Source organism: Triturus cristatus, chromosome 10 (assembly GCF_964204655.1).
Source record: "Triturus cristatus chromosome 10, aTriCri1.1, whole genome shotgun sequence".
Classification (NCBI taxonomy): domain Eukaryota; kingdom Metazoa; phylum Chordata; class Amphibia; order Caudata; family Salamandridae; genus Triturus; species Triturus cristatus.
Window position 1 is genome coordinate 547,879,721 of NC_140593.1, and position 13,154 is coordinate 547,892,874.

A 13,154-nucleotide genomic window follows, 5' to 3' on the forward strand; every position below is an offset into this window, starting at 1 on the left:
TCCGTAAAAGCTTCCTTAATGACCTCTTACAATTTGTTGCGATTAAGAAAAAAAAACAACGGTCATTTAGATTCAAATTCGCAAGCATAATGGTTTTTAAATCCAATCGTGAGAAAAATGGTGCATCTATTTTGTCCATTCAAGGAAACGGGGAATACTCTGACAATTCCATTGGTTCCCAAAATATACCAGATTGCTTCCCAATTGTCTCTGGCCCTTAACTTTTGCCTTATAACATGCACATATTTGTACTCCCCTTTTATTTAACTGGCAATGAAATGACAGTACCTTACTGTCGGAAGTATATCTTATTTACCAGCCTCGGAAATGTTCCTCTTGTATTTATTACAAGAGATATGTGTAGTTGCAGAGTTACAATTACTCGCTCGTGGTTTGAATGCAGACATCTCTGCTTAACTCTCATCAAATCGAATATAACCACAATCACCCACAACCAATCCCCCCCCCCACACACACACACACACACACACACACACACACCCACCCCCACACACACACACACACACACAAACACACACACACACAACCACACACACAATAACACAAACACACAACCACACACATACACAACCACACACACTAACACAAACACACAACCACAACTACACACACAACACCCACAACCACACACACCTACACCCCCCCACACACACAACTACACACACACAACCACACACATAACCACACACACACACACAACCACACACACAAACGCGCAACCACACACAACCACACACACACAACCACACACACAATCACATGCAACCATACACACAACCACACACACCCATAATCACACACAACCACACACAACCACAACCACACACAACCACACACACACACAACCACACACACACAATCACATGCAACCATACACACAACCACACACAACCACAATCACACACAACCACACACACCCCACAACCACACACACACAATAACACAAACACACAACTACACACACAACCACACCCACAACCACACACAACCACACCCACAACCACACACAACCACACACAATCACAACCACACACATACAACCACACACAACTGCACACACACACAACCACACACACACACCCAACCACCCACACACAACCACACACACAACCACACACACAACCACATACACAACACCAACACACAACCACAACATCAACACACAACCACAACACACAACCACAACACACAACCACAACACCAACACACAACCACAACACCAACACACAACACCAACACACAACACCAACACACAACACCAACACACAACACCAACACACAACACCAACACACAACCACACACACAGAACCACACACACAACCACACACACAATAACACAAACGCACATCCACACACAACCACACACACAATAACACAAACGCACATCCACACACAACCATAACTACACACACACACACACACAACCACAACAAAACACACAACCACAACAACACACAACCACACACACACAGAACCACACACAGACCACACACAGACCACACACACAAACACACACACAACCACAAACACAACCACTCACATAACCACACACAACCACACACACACAACCACGCACACACACACACACACACACACACACACACACACACACACACAACCACACACACACACAACCACATGCACACACAACCACACGCACACACAACCACGCGCACACACAACCACAGCACACACAACCACACACACACACAGCCACACACACACAACCACACGCACACACAACCACACACAACCACACACACACACAGTTTTTTGGGCTGTTTGCATAAATACGCTGTCACCAAACACTATGAACACCTCGGGAAAGTTTGGGAAGTCACCCCCAACTTTGAAACCGCTTGCTGTTGCAGAGTGTGTGCTGTACACATGACAATACCTTGACACAGCAGACTGTTGCAAGGAATGCTTTGAGCCTCGGAGGCTGACAGACTTCAGTTTGTGCATTAGTTCACCCCGTCTTGGCACTGCATGAAAACAGGGTGCCCACTGTCCAGCATGAAGTGAGACATTGTGATCAGGGCTGGAGATGCTATTTAGCAATCTGCTTAGAACATTGTGTTTCATTTATGGCATTAAACATAAAGGAGCACTGGCGACGCTGATAAAATGGATTTAATTTTGAGTAGTGACTAAAACTTTAAAAAAGCCTGCAGTACTGAAACAAGCATTTGCAATGCAATAGGTCTCGCATTTGCAAAAGTTTAAGCTATTGGCATTGTTCATGACAATGCCTTTTTTCATCTATTTTATAAAAACAAACACATAAATAAATGCCATTATTATTTACAATGCCAATAGCTAGTGTTGCATTATTATTAGCAATGGCAACTGCTCACACTTTTATAATGCGAGACCTATTGCATTGCAAATGCTTGTGTTACTGGAGCAATGTAGTCGGGCACATAAATTGGGCGTCTGAGGTCATGCCACAACCAGTAGGTAAAAGTGTACTGTCCTGGAGGAAGTGACGTTCTGACACACTGCGTCTTTCCCAGCTGCCCGGGCAATATTTGCATCCAGTCTTTTTATCCAGTGGTTGATGCTAGACAAAATGGTATAGTTGCGTTGTCTTGTTGTAGACTCACCCTAGTCTCTGTTGTGACGAAATTCTTTACTCAAAACTTCCACCGTGCATATATACTGAATATATAATGGTAAAAAATAAAGTAACAAGAGTAGGCAATGCTAATAGGTTGGCGATTAATACACTAACACCTGTTAATACAGGCATCCAGAAATGTTGTTTAGTGAATTAAGCCCAAACCTATTGCTTTGGCAATGCTTTGAGAACGTAGTACAAATAAATGTTCTTTATATGGAGTGCATGAAGGAGAGAATAAATTTAATTTTACAGTGTGATGATTGAGTTTATTATTCAGATGTAAAATAGACTCTCGTGAATTTTAATAGATGCGTTTCCTGGTTGACGAAGGTATACACCAGACAGTCAATACCATGATGTGGGAGAGACCTACTTCCCTGGATGGACCCAAAGGCAGATCTTAAAGCATTAGAAACAATAGGCCATGAAACATTTGCACTGCAAAGCTAGACGTATAAACAAAACAAGCATTGGCATAGTCAATAGGTCTCGCCTTTGGGACCTTATCCAGCACAATATCCTTGGTGCAACAACATCAAGTGTTGCATGAGTAAACACTTATAAGGTCCCAAAGGCGAGACCAATGCTTGTTGTAGACTGGTGGGTGTTTTTTAGGGGGTAGGTGTAACATGGATTTCAACTTTCCTCGGCTAGATGTCTCAGACTGTGTATATTTCTGAAGTCAAAATTGAAAGCAATAAATCCTCTACTTTTTTTCCCTAATACCCACTCTTTGTTTTACTTGAAGGTAATCGGCAAGGATGACGTAGCTGTTCCTTCACATTTATTCAAGGTGATTCTTGCGAGAAGATGCAAATCTGACTCTGAACCGTTAGTGCTCGGGGCCTTTGTGGTGCCAAACATTCCTATTAGCTTCAGTCACCAACTGCCCGAATTTCAAGTTGACATTGAAGAGCTAGAAAAGATGTCTGGATTGATGTTTTTCCCACGCCTTGATAAAGTAAACAACTGTAAGAACATCTGTGACGTTCATCACTGTAAACTTATTGAATTTGAGGAGTTCACGCTGTTTTTGACTGGTCGTAAAATTCAAAGTGCCAAGACATTAGACAGATTAGAAAAGGTGATGTCTGAGCTAAAAGAGTCAGGCATCCAGCCTAATGAATATCTTTTGAATCTATACAAGAAAAAAGAAGAGGAAATACTGCAAGACCAGAAGATGACCAGTGAAAGGAAAACTGGATGATGTGTTCTGCAAAAAATATTTTTATCACCTTTGTAAATGTGCATAAAGGAGAACTGTTTTCTTAAAAAAGAAAAAAAAACCTTGATTGAGGGATTTAAAAAAAAAAAGAGAAAGTTGTAGCTCAACTACTAGACCATGTACTACTTACCATTTTACTCTTGGGAACTTAACAACGTTTGTATTATTTGTGCAATATTTTGTATTCCCTAATAACTGGACTAAAGTACTTGTTGATGTTCCTTCAGGTAATGCACGTTGTACATTTCCCTTAAAATTAGTTATTTTAGTGATAAGAATAACAAATATGCTATGTGTCCAGCACGTGGTCAAATATTATGTCTATGTACAGTGATGAATAACATCAGGTCCATTAACCCTATGGGATATTGTCAGAATGACTAGATCATGTCATCGGTGATGTCATTTAAGATGTCATGAGTGATGCAGTAAGTGAAGTCATAAGCAGTACACGGTGGTGGGCAAAGTTATAGTTAGCTTAGTAAAATATAACTGGTGAACATCAGTGTTTTTCTTTTTTAATTTTCTTTTTTGTGTTATATCAATACCAAACTAGAATGTCACTTTAACCTGTTTTTTTCAGTGACTATCTGTAGGATTAATGTTATGCCTCTCAAAAACCTAAAAATCCTACCTGTGAGATAAATTACCATGATGTATAGATACTGTAATACAACCCTCGATGTACTTACTTGTGCGGTACTAATCTGTGATATAATGACCCTTGAAGTACTGAATGTTAGGCAACGATATCACACCATTATAAGTTCATACTTTCTACCATTACTGAAATGAGTCCCAATGCATTTCCCACCTTTGCATTTCTTCAGGGGAAAGTTCTGAAACAATTGGAAACCATAAATTAGTAAACTCGATCACTGATGCAGTATGTTTTTGAGTGCCACATCCCAGGGCAGTTAACCTATGCACACTGAGGAGTGTTAAGAAAATTTGGAGTTAAAACACCATAAAACCGCAAACATTTATTTATAATCACATTTATTCAAAGGAGTTAGGAAGTGCTGCCAACATTCACACAGAGCACTTTGTCCCAGTACTCCAGATAAAGTTAGCATCTTGATAGGATTATTTCTGCTTTTTGGGGGAAAGCAATTGTCACCTTGGTTGTAAAATATCTACCAAACACAGAAAGAGCCCACGGGTCCCAATCGTAAGTCTAATGGGCGGGTGGATTATGCCTACCATGCTCAGGAGGGGAATCCCTTTTCAAGGACGGTTCCCCTCACACGCCAGAGGTATCATGCTTCGTCATAGGGGTACCTCCTCGCGTCAAGTACCTAGTCGTGACTCAGGCTACAACCCCCTCGCTACGCGGGAGGAGTTCAGGGATATTTTTTTAAAAGAGGGTGGTCCTAAAACCCTACGTGAGCATGGTGTGTTGTGGGTGAAGTGCAGTGCTATAGTGAGTAGTGGTTTAAAACTGAATACAAGGTTAGCTAAGACAAACTTTATTATGCTACTATGTGACAGGATTAAAAACAGATTGCAATGTAACTGCCGACTTTAGAGACAGCTGCATTTGGAAACGATCAACATGTTTCGGCCTCACAACCTATAAAAGTGTTGTGGCCTTCATCAGGATAAAATTTCAGCTACTGCAATCAGTGAATATGTACACTAGTGAGTGAAATCACAATGGACAAAGGTATGAAATACTGAACCAGTTGTCCAGTAGATTCAATGGTGGAACCTACAACAGTCAGGGAATTTACTGCATTTGTCCTGGGCTTTGAGCCAAAGGTACATACGTCAACTAGCCGCTTAGAGAGAGCGTGGATTGCCAAGGCGTACGTCCACGTATGGCACTACTTCTGATTCATTCCAAACCCAGTTGTGTCTGAGACAAACTCGACCTAATACTTTTGTGTCACAAATAAATGCCACCATGTCCCAGAACGGACCAGCCAACATCATACACTGGTTTGTGGTCTAAAGGTACTACCCACAGACTGCTGCCCCAACCCCTACTTTTTTAGCTTTATTTGTCTAGAGAAATACACAGTTTCCCACCATGGCAACCCCCTAAAAATGCACCTTGTCATCATTTTGTAGGAAGTAAAGCGTGTATTACTCTCAGTGGTGTATGACCCCCTCTTTGAGGGAGGAGGGAAACTGTGATCAAGCCTTATTGTATAGATTCTTTGAGCTTGGTGAAGGCACTTACTGTAATTGACAGTGTCCCGACTGCCTACATTGGTTATATAGGCTGGATCTTCATTATAGCTTGTTGAACAACTTTTGAACATGCAAGTCCATGTACCTTGTTGCAGTTGGTGGTTATTGAACTCCGAGGAAGAGTGCTACCCAATTTATCCTGACAAAGAACAATCAAGAAGCCCCTTCTGAAACTCTACATACTTACTTGCTGTTTACCTTTCCTCCATGAACACACCTAATTAGTCCACAGACGCAGCACCTTGAATCCCTTCCTACTGTCAGGGTTCACACATGCATTATCCCTGTGCCCTGGATGGAAGCTTCCAATGTTGAACACAGATGTCTGCAGTCGCAAGCTGGGGAAAAGTGATGGGGGGAAGGTGTGAAAATACTACATGTGCTGTCATATGTTTAAGAATGATTCCCTTGGATTTACGGATTAAACAGTTTGTTTCATGATAATTATAAGCTTTTGTTTTGGGAAATAGTTTGTTAAAATTAATATTTATTATTGTAAATTACAAAAGGTTTTTTGATAGAAAAAGAGTGTATCTACATACACCAACAAGCTGATTACTATAGACACAAATGGTTGTATTTCCAAATATATATTGAAAGCGAATATTGTAGAGACACCTAACACAGCTTTCTCAAACCTGTGCCTTTGGCTGGTGTAACCTTTGTGCTTTCTAAACCTCTTATGTCTTTTTAATCTCAGTGAAAGCAATACTGTAATAGCTGTTAACCTGTAAAAGCTGCCTAGGGTTGCCATCTGTGGCCTTGGATGTTTATATTTCCCAGTCTTCCCTTTTCTCTTAACGCCTTCGCTGCTAGGCGTTTTCCCCCCGTGCCAAGCCTTTTTTGGGCTATTTGGGTAGTGCGCACTTAGGCCCCTGTAACTTTTTGACCACATAAGGTATCTACGCCAAATTTGCGTCCTTTTCTTCCAACATCATGGGGATTCTAAAGGTACCCAGGGTTTGTGGATTCCCCAGGAGGGGTCCCAGAAATTTGCCAAAATAGAGCAAAATGTTTTTGTTTTTTTTGGTGAAAAATGGGGAAAAAACGGTCTGCAAATGAAAGCGTCTGGGTTTTTCCTCTGCAAATGGTATCAAAAAAGGGTTTGTGGGGCTGAAATTACCATTTTCCCAGCTTTTAGGGAATGACAGACTTTTGTCAGAAAATCAACATTTTTTTACACAGTTTTGGCATTTTTCTGGGACATAGCCTATTTTTGCTATTTGTTGTGCTTTCAACCTCCTTCCAGTTAATGATAGAAATGGTAGTGAAAGCAATAATGGATCCTGGAAAGCTATACATTTTAGGAAAGTAAACAAAACTCTGAATTCAGCAAGGGGTCATTTGTGTAGATCCATCAAGGTGTCTTTATAGAAACTAACAGTTAAATATAGGAAAAGTTGAAAATTAGTTGAAAAAAAACAGCCTTTTGTGTCAACGTTTTCACCTGTAACTTCTTCTAATTATGACAGCTCTTTGAAAGCAATATACCGTTACATCCGCTGGACCTTCCTGGTTGTGGGGATATATAGGACTTGTAGGTTCACCATGAACCAGACAAACCCAGAGTCAAAAACTGAGCAGCAATTTGCAATGGTTTTTTATTATGTTCCGGGTATATAGAATTTATTGTGGGAAAATGTATACATGGAAAAATCGGTAAGGAAGACACCTATGTATTTCTGAAATGGGAACAAATTATAGAGTTTAGAAACATATTTGCACATTTTCGAAATTGGTAATACTCATACTAGCATGAGAATTATCTGTCATTTTTCAAAATTACTTCTTTTTTTTTTTTACACAATGTCTTTCATTTGGAAGGCAGAAATGCATCAAAAATCAATAGGTAATAACAGTTGCTTTACAAATCGGAATTACCCTAAGTCTCCCGATAAAAATGGTACCTCACTTGTGTGGGTAGGCATAGTCCCCACAACAGGAAATGACTCAAAACCCAACGTGAACACAATACATTTTCACAATGAAAATTGACCCTTTTTTTGCGAAATGTCTAGCTGTAGTTTTTGAACACTAGCTCGGCCGGCACCTAGGGAAACCTAACAATCCTATACATTTTTGAAAACTAGACACCCAGGGGAATCCAGGATGGGGAGACTTGACTGCCTCCCACCAGGTTTTGTTACCCAGAATCCCTTGCAAACATAAAAAATTGTCAAAACTAATTTCCCCACATTTCTGTGGTGGAAAGTTCTGGAATCTCCATGGATCCACAATTTTCCACCCACCCCGCGTTCACCAAAGTCTTCCGAGAAAAATGGTACCTCACTTGTGTGGGTCGGCCTAGTGCCCGCGACAGGAAACTGCGCAAAACGCAACATGGTCACACCTCAATTTTGCAGTGAAAAATGACCCTTTTTTGGCAAAGTGCCTAGCTGCAGTTTTTTAACCCTAGCTCTGCCGGAACCTTGGGAAACCTAGCAAACCTATACATTTTTGAAAACTAGACACCCAGGGGAATCCAGGATGGGGTGACTTGACTGCCTCCCACTAGGTTCTGTTATCCAGAATCCCTTGCAAACCTAAAAAATTGTCCAAAAAAACACATTTTCCCCACATTTCTGTGGTGGAAAGTTCTGGAATCTGCGTGGATCCACAAAGTTCCACCCACCCCGTGTTCCCCAAAGTCTTACGAGTAAAGTGGTACTTCACTTGTGTGGGTTGGCCTAGTGCCCGCGACAGGAAACGGCACAAAACGCAATGTGGTCACACCTCAATTTTGCTGTGAAAAATTACCCTTTTTTGGCAAAGTGCCTAGCTGTAGTTTATGAACCCTAGCTCTGCCGGCACCTAGGGAAACCTATCAAACCCACACATTTCTGAAAACTAGACACCCGGGGGCTTCCAGGGAGGTATGGCTTGCGTGAATCTCCCAACATCTCCTTACCCAGAATCCCCTGCAAACCTCAATTTTAGCTGAAAAAAACACTTTTTTCACACATTTTTGTGTGGGAAAGTTGTGGCATCACCGGGCTCACACAAATTTCCCACCACCCAGCGTTCCCCCGAGGTCTCAAGGTACACCCTGCTTGACAAAAACAGACAAGACACATTTTTATGTACAACCACCAATTTCTCAAGCACAGATACATACTGGTTGGATTTGGCACGAGGGTGAGTGATGGTTCAGTATATACAGTTGTATTAACCAGAGATTTCACAAAAATGAAATGCACTGTTAATTGAAAGGACGAGAAACTGAACCATTGACTCACAGCTCGTGGGCTGTAAAGCCACGACGAGGCACCAACCTCTTTACAGGCCATTCATACACCTTTCATACGTGGGACACATACAAAACCATTCACAACGCCAGCAGTGGGCCCAGCACATTACAACACTCACACCAGCAGACAGCGCCATTCAAGGGCCCATCACTTTCACACGCCCACATTCCTGACACAGCAACCACACCAGCTCATGGATTGCGTTGAGTGGCGTTTGGCTGGCAGTGTGTATAGTGACCAGCAGCTAGTCACTACTCACACACCGCCAGCCAAGCGCCAGTCCACGCACACCGCCAGCCAAGCACCAGTCCAAACACACCGCCAGCCAAGTGCCAGTACAAAAACACACCACCAGCCAAGCGCCAGTCCACGCACACCGCCAGCCAAGCACCAGTCCAAACACACCGCCAGCCAAGTGCCAGTACAAAAACACACCACCAGCCAAGCGCCAGTCAACGCACACCGCCAGCCAAGCACCAGTCCACGCATACCGCCAGCCAAGCGCCAGACCACGCACACCACACTGTCAGCCATGCGCCAGTCCACGCACAACGCGAGCCAAGTACCAGGCCATGCACACCACACCGCCAGCCAAGCGCCAGTCCACGCATACTGCCAGCCAAGCGCCAGTCCACGCACACCGCCAGCCAAGCGCCAGGCCTGCACACCGCCAGCCAAGCGCCAGTCCACACATACCGCGATCCAAGCGGCAGGCCATGCACACCGCCAGCCAAGCGCCAGTCCACGCATACTGCCAGCCATGCGCCAGTCCACGCATACTGCCAGCCAAGCTCCAGGCCATGCACACCACACCGTTAGCCAAGCGCCAGTCCACGCACACCGCCAGCCAAGCGCCAGTCCAAGCACACCACCAGCCAAGCACCAGTACAAACACACCGCCAGCCAAGTGCCAGTACAAAAACACCCCCAGCCAAGTGCCAGTCCACGCACACTGCCAGCCAAGCGCCAGTCCACGCACACCGCCAGCCAAGCGCCAGTACAAACACACCGATAGCCAAGCGCCAGTACAAACACCGCCAGCCAAGCGCCAGTCCACGCACACAACCAGCCAAGCACCAGTCCATGCACACCGCCAGCCAAGCGCCAGTCCACGCACACCACACTGTTAGCCATGCGCCAGTCCACGCAAACCACACCGCCAGCCAAGCGCCAGTCCACGCACACCACAGCGCCAGCCAAGCGCCAGTCCACGCACACCGCCATCACATTTAGGATTTTTTTTTATATAAATAAGAAAACCCATACAAATCGCAAATAGATACAAATCTACTAACACAAAAACTGAAACTAAATACACTACAAAAATGTCAACCTTGAAACTGAACAAAAAATATTAAACAATAGAGGCCATGCAGGTCACTCTACCAATCATGGATGCTCCCAAAAATTATTTTGGTGTGTGGTACATTCTAAAACAAGCAGGCACACACAGCCCAGGGTTAGAAGGACACTCGGGGCCGTACATACGAGTCTCCCTCCGCATACCTCTTCGCCAACAGACTCTACATCTCCTACTGGGAAAGTCTTTTGAGGGTGTGGGAGGAATGTGATCAGGAAAGGGGCGATCTTTCAATCTAGCAACATCCTCCACCACTCCAACTGTAGGAACACTTGCCTGTTCCACTAAAACAAGGCTGCCTATTACGGACTCCTGCAACTTAGCAAAAGTCATCTTTGACTCAGGACAAGAATCCTGGAACACAACAAAAGCATTAAAGGTTGCCAAGTGGAAAAGATGGATAGCCAACTTCTTGTACCAAATGTAAGCCTTACGAAGAGCAGCGTTAGGTTCCAACCTCTGATCTACTCTGTCAACACCACCCATGCACCTCTTATAGTCTAAAATGCTCACAGGTTTGCGCACTTCAGCAACCTGACCCCAAACAGTCACAGGTGAAGTGCTTTCATCATGGATAGTAGTCAGCATGTAGACATCTCTTCTGTCTGAAAACTTCACAGCTAGAAGCGCCTCACAACGCACTGCACTGCACTGTCCCCGCACAAGCTTTTGACGGATTGTGCCACAAGCAACAGTGTCCACTTTGGCCAATTCCCTGAACAACCGCACACCAGTGTAGAAGTTATCTACATATAAATGGTGGCCTTTGTTAAAAAATCCTCTTCCAAGTTCCCACACAATTTTCTCAGTCACTCCAAAAGTGGACGGACAACCAGGGGGGTTAATCCTGGATTCCTTACCGGTGTACACCCTGAAATTAGAGACATATCAGTCCTACTGTCACACAGCATATACAGCTTAATTCCATAGCGTACCCTCTTACTAGGAATGTATTGCCTAAAAACCAAGCGGCCCTTGAACAACACCAAAGACTCATCCACTGCTATTTCATTCCCTGAAGCATAGATCTCAGAAAATCAATCAACAAAGTGATCAAGGACATGCCGAATCTTAAACAGACTGACACAATCAGGGTGATCTCGTGGCAACTCCAAACCATTATCAACAAAATGCATCATCCGAAGCAGAAGCAAATACCGATCACGACTCATGACTGCCGGAAATATAGCAGTTGCCATCAAGGGACTAGTAGACCAATATGAAAACATTGATGGCTTCCTTAGCAAGCCCATCAAAAAAGTTGAGCCCAAGAACTTCTTTATCTCATCCAGATTTGTGGGGGTCCACCGGGTAGCTCTAGAGTGGGGCTTAAGGCTGGCACTGTTGTCCCTCAAAAACTGTTCGGCATACAAATTAGTCTGCTCAACAATCTCTGCCAAAAATACATCATCCATAAACAACTGAAAAAAAATTATCGGCAAAAAAGTTTTCAGTATTCACTCTACACCCTAGAACACCAGTAAAGTCTGGCAATGCTGGCTACACCATCCCTGGGGCAACCCAGACGTCCGCACTTTCAACGAGAAGCCTTGCAGCCCCAGGCTGCAGTCCAGATGCCTCTTGCCGCACTATACCAACGGGAAGCCTTGCAGCCCCAGATCCCTCTTGCCACACTACATCAACGGGAAGCCTTGCAGCCCCAGGCTGCAGCCCAGATGCCTCTTGCTGCACTATCGGCACATCAATGTCCTCCTCTAACACTGGCACTTCATCCGCACTAAGAGTAGCTTTATCCACACTGAGAGTAGCTTCATCATCCGATGATGTCCTGTGGAGAGAAAACTCACTGCCTGAATCTTCCCCTCCCACCTCTGCCTCAGAATCAGTCAGTCTCTGGACCATGGTCAGAGGAAGACTCAAAAAGCATACCAACAACCTGCTGAGCAGTAATCCTGCGGCTAGCCATTATCCTTACTAAGAAAGGAAACTGCACAAACAAGTCAACAACCAACACTGTGCAAAATAAGTAAGTCAAAAAAATGTGTGCCTTTATCACAAAGATCAATATACTCAAAAACTATACGATTCACTTGCAAGAGACCGCTACACTCACCAGCACCTACTCTGCAGAGAGACAGCAAAAATGATATCCCACTAGAAAGAAAAAAAACAAATCAATTACTCACAAAAGAACAACATACACATCGAGCACAAATGCAAAAGGTTTTTGACACAAAAAACAGAAGCCAAACATACTGAAATTCTTACATCATTTGCTAAAAACACATTCATGCTGAGAAATGAAAAAGATTTACATTGTATAAAAAAAAGTCTCTTACCAAACACAAGCAACTATACAAACAGCAGAACCAAAAGTAACGAAACCGCAAACTGGAACAGTCTAAAGAGCAAAAGCTTTCAACTACAACAAAAAGGGAGAAAAAAAGCATTACAATTGAAATTCACAAAAAATAAAAGAATTAACATTAGAACACACTGTCACTACCCAATTGGTCAAT

At 43.5% G+C, this 13,154-nt stretch overlaps 1 protein-coding gene across 3 annotated transcripts in view; it reads left to right on the forward strand.

The window, feature by feature from the left end:
• EXOG (exo/endonuclease G) overlaps positions 1 to 6,516 on the forward strand; it is a 319,256-nt gene extending 312,740 nt beyond the window's left edge. For all 3 annotated transcript variants that reach the window (XM_085632028.1, XM_085632029.1, XM_085632030.1), the window contains one exon: positions 3,394 to 6,516. In XM_085632028.1, coding sequence (XP_085488154.1) covers positions 3,394 to 3,852 — 459 coding nt within the window. In that variant the 3' untranslated portion in view covers positions 3,853 to 6,516. The remainder of the gene's footprint in view (positions 1 to 3,393) is intronic.
• Positions 6,517 to 13,154: the final 6,638 nt, after the last annotated feature.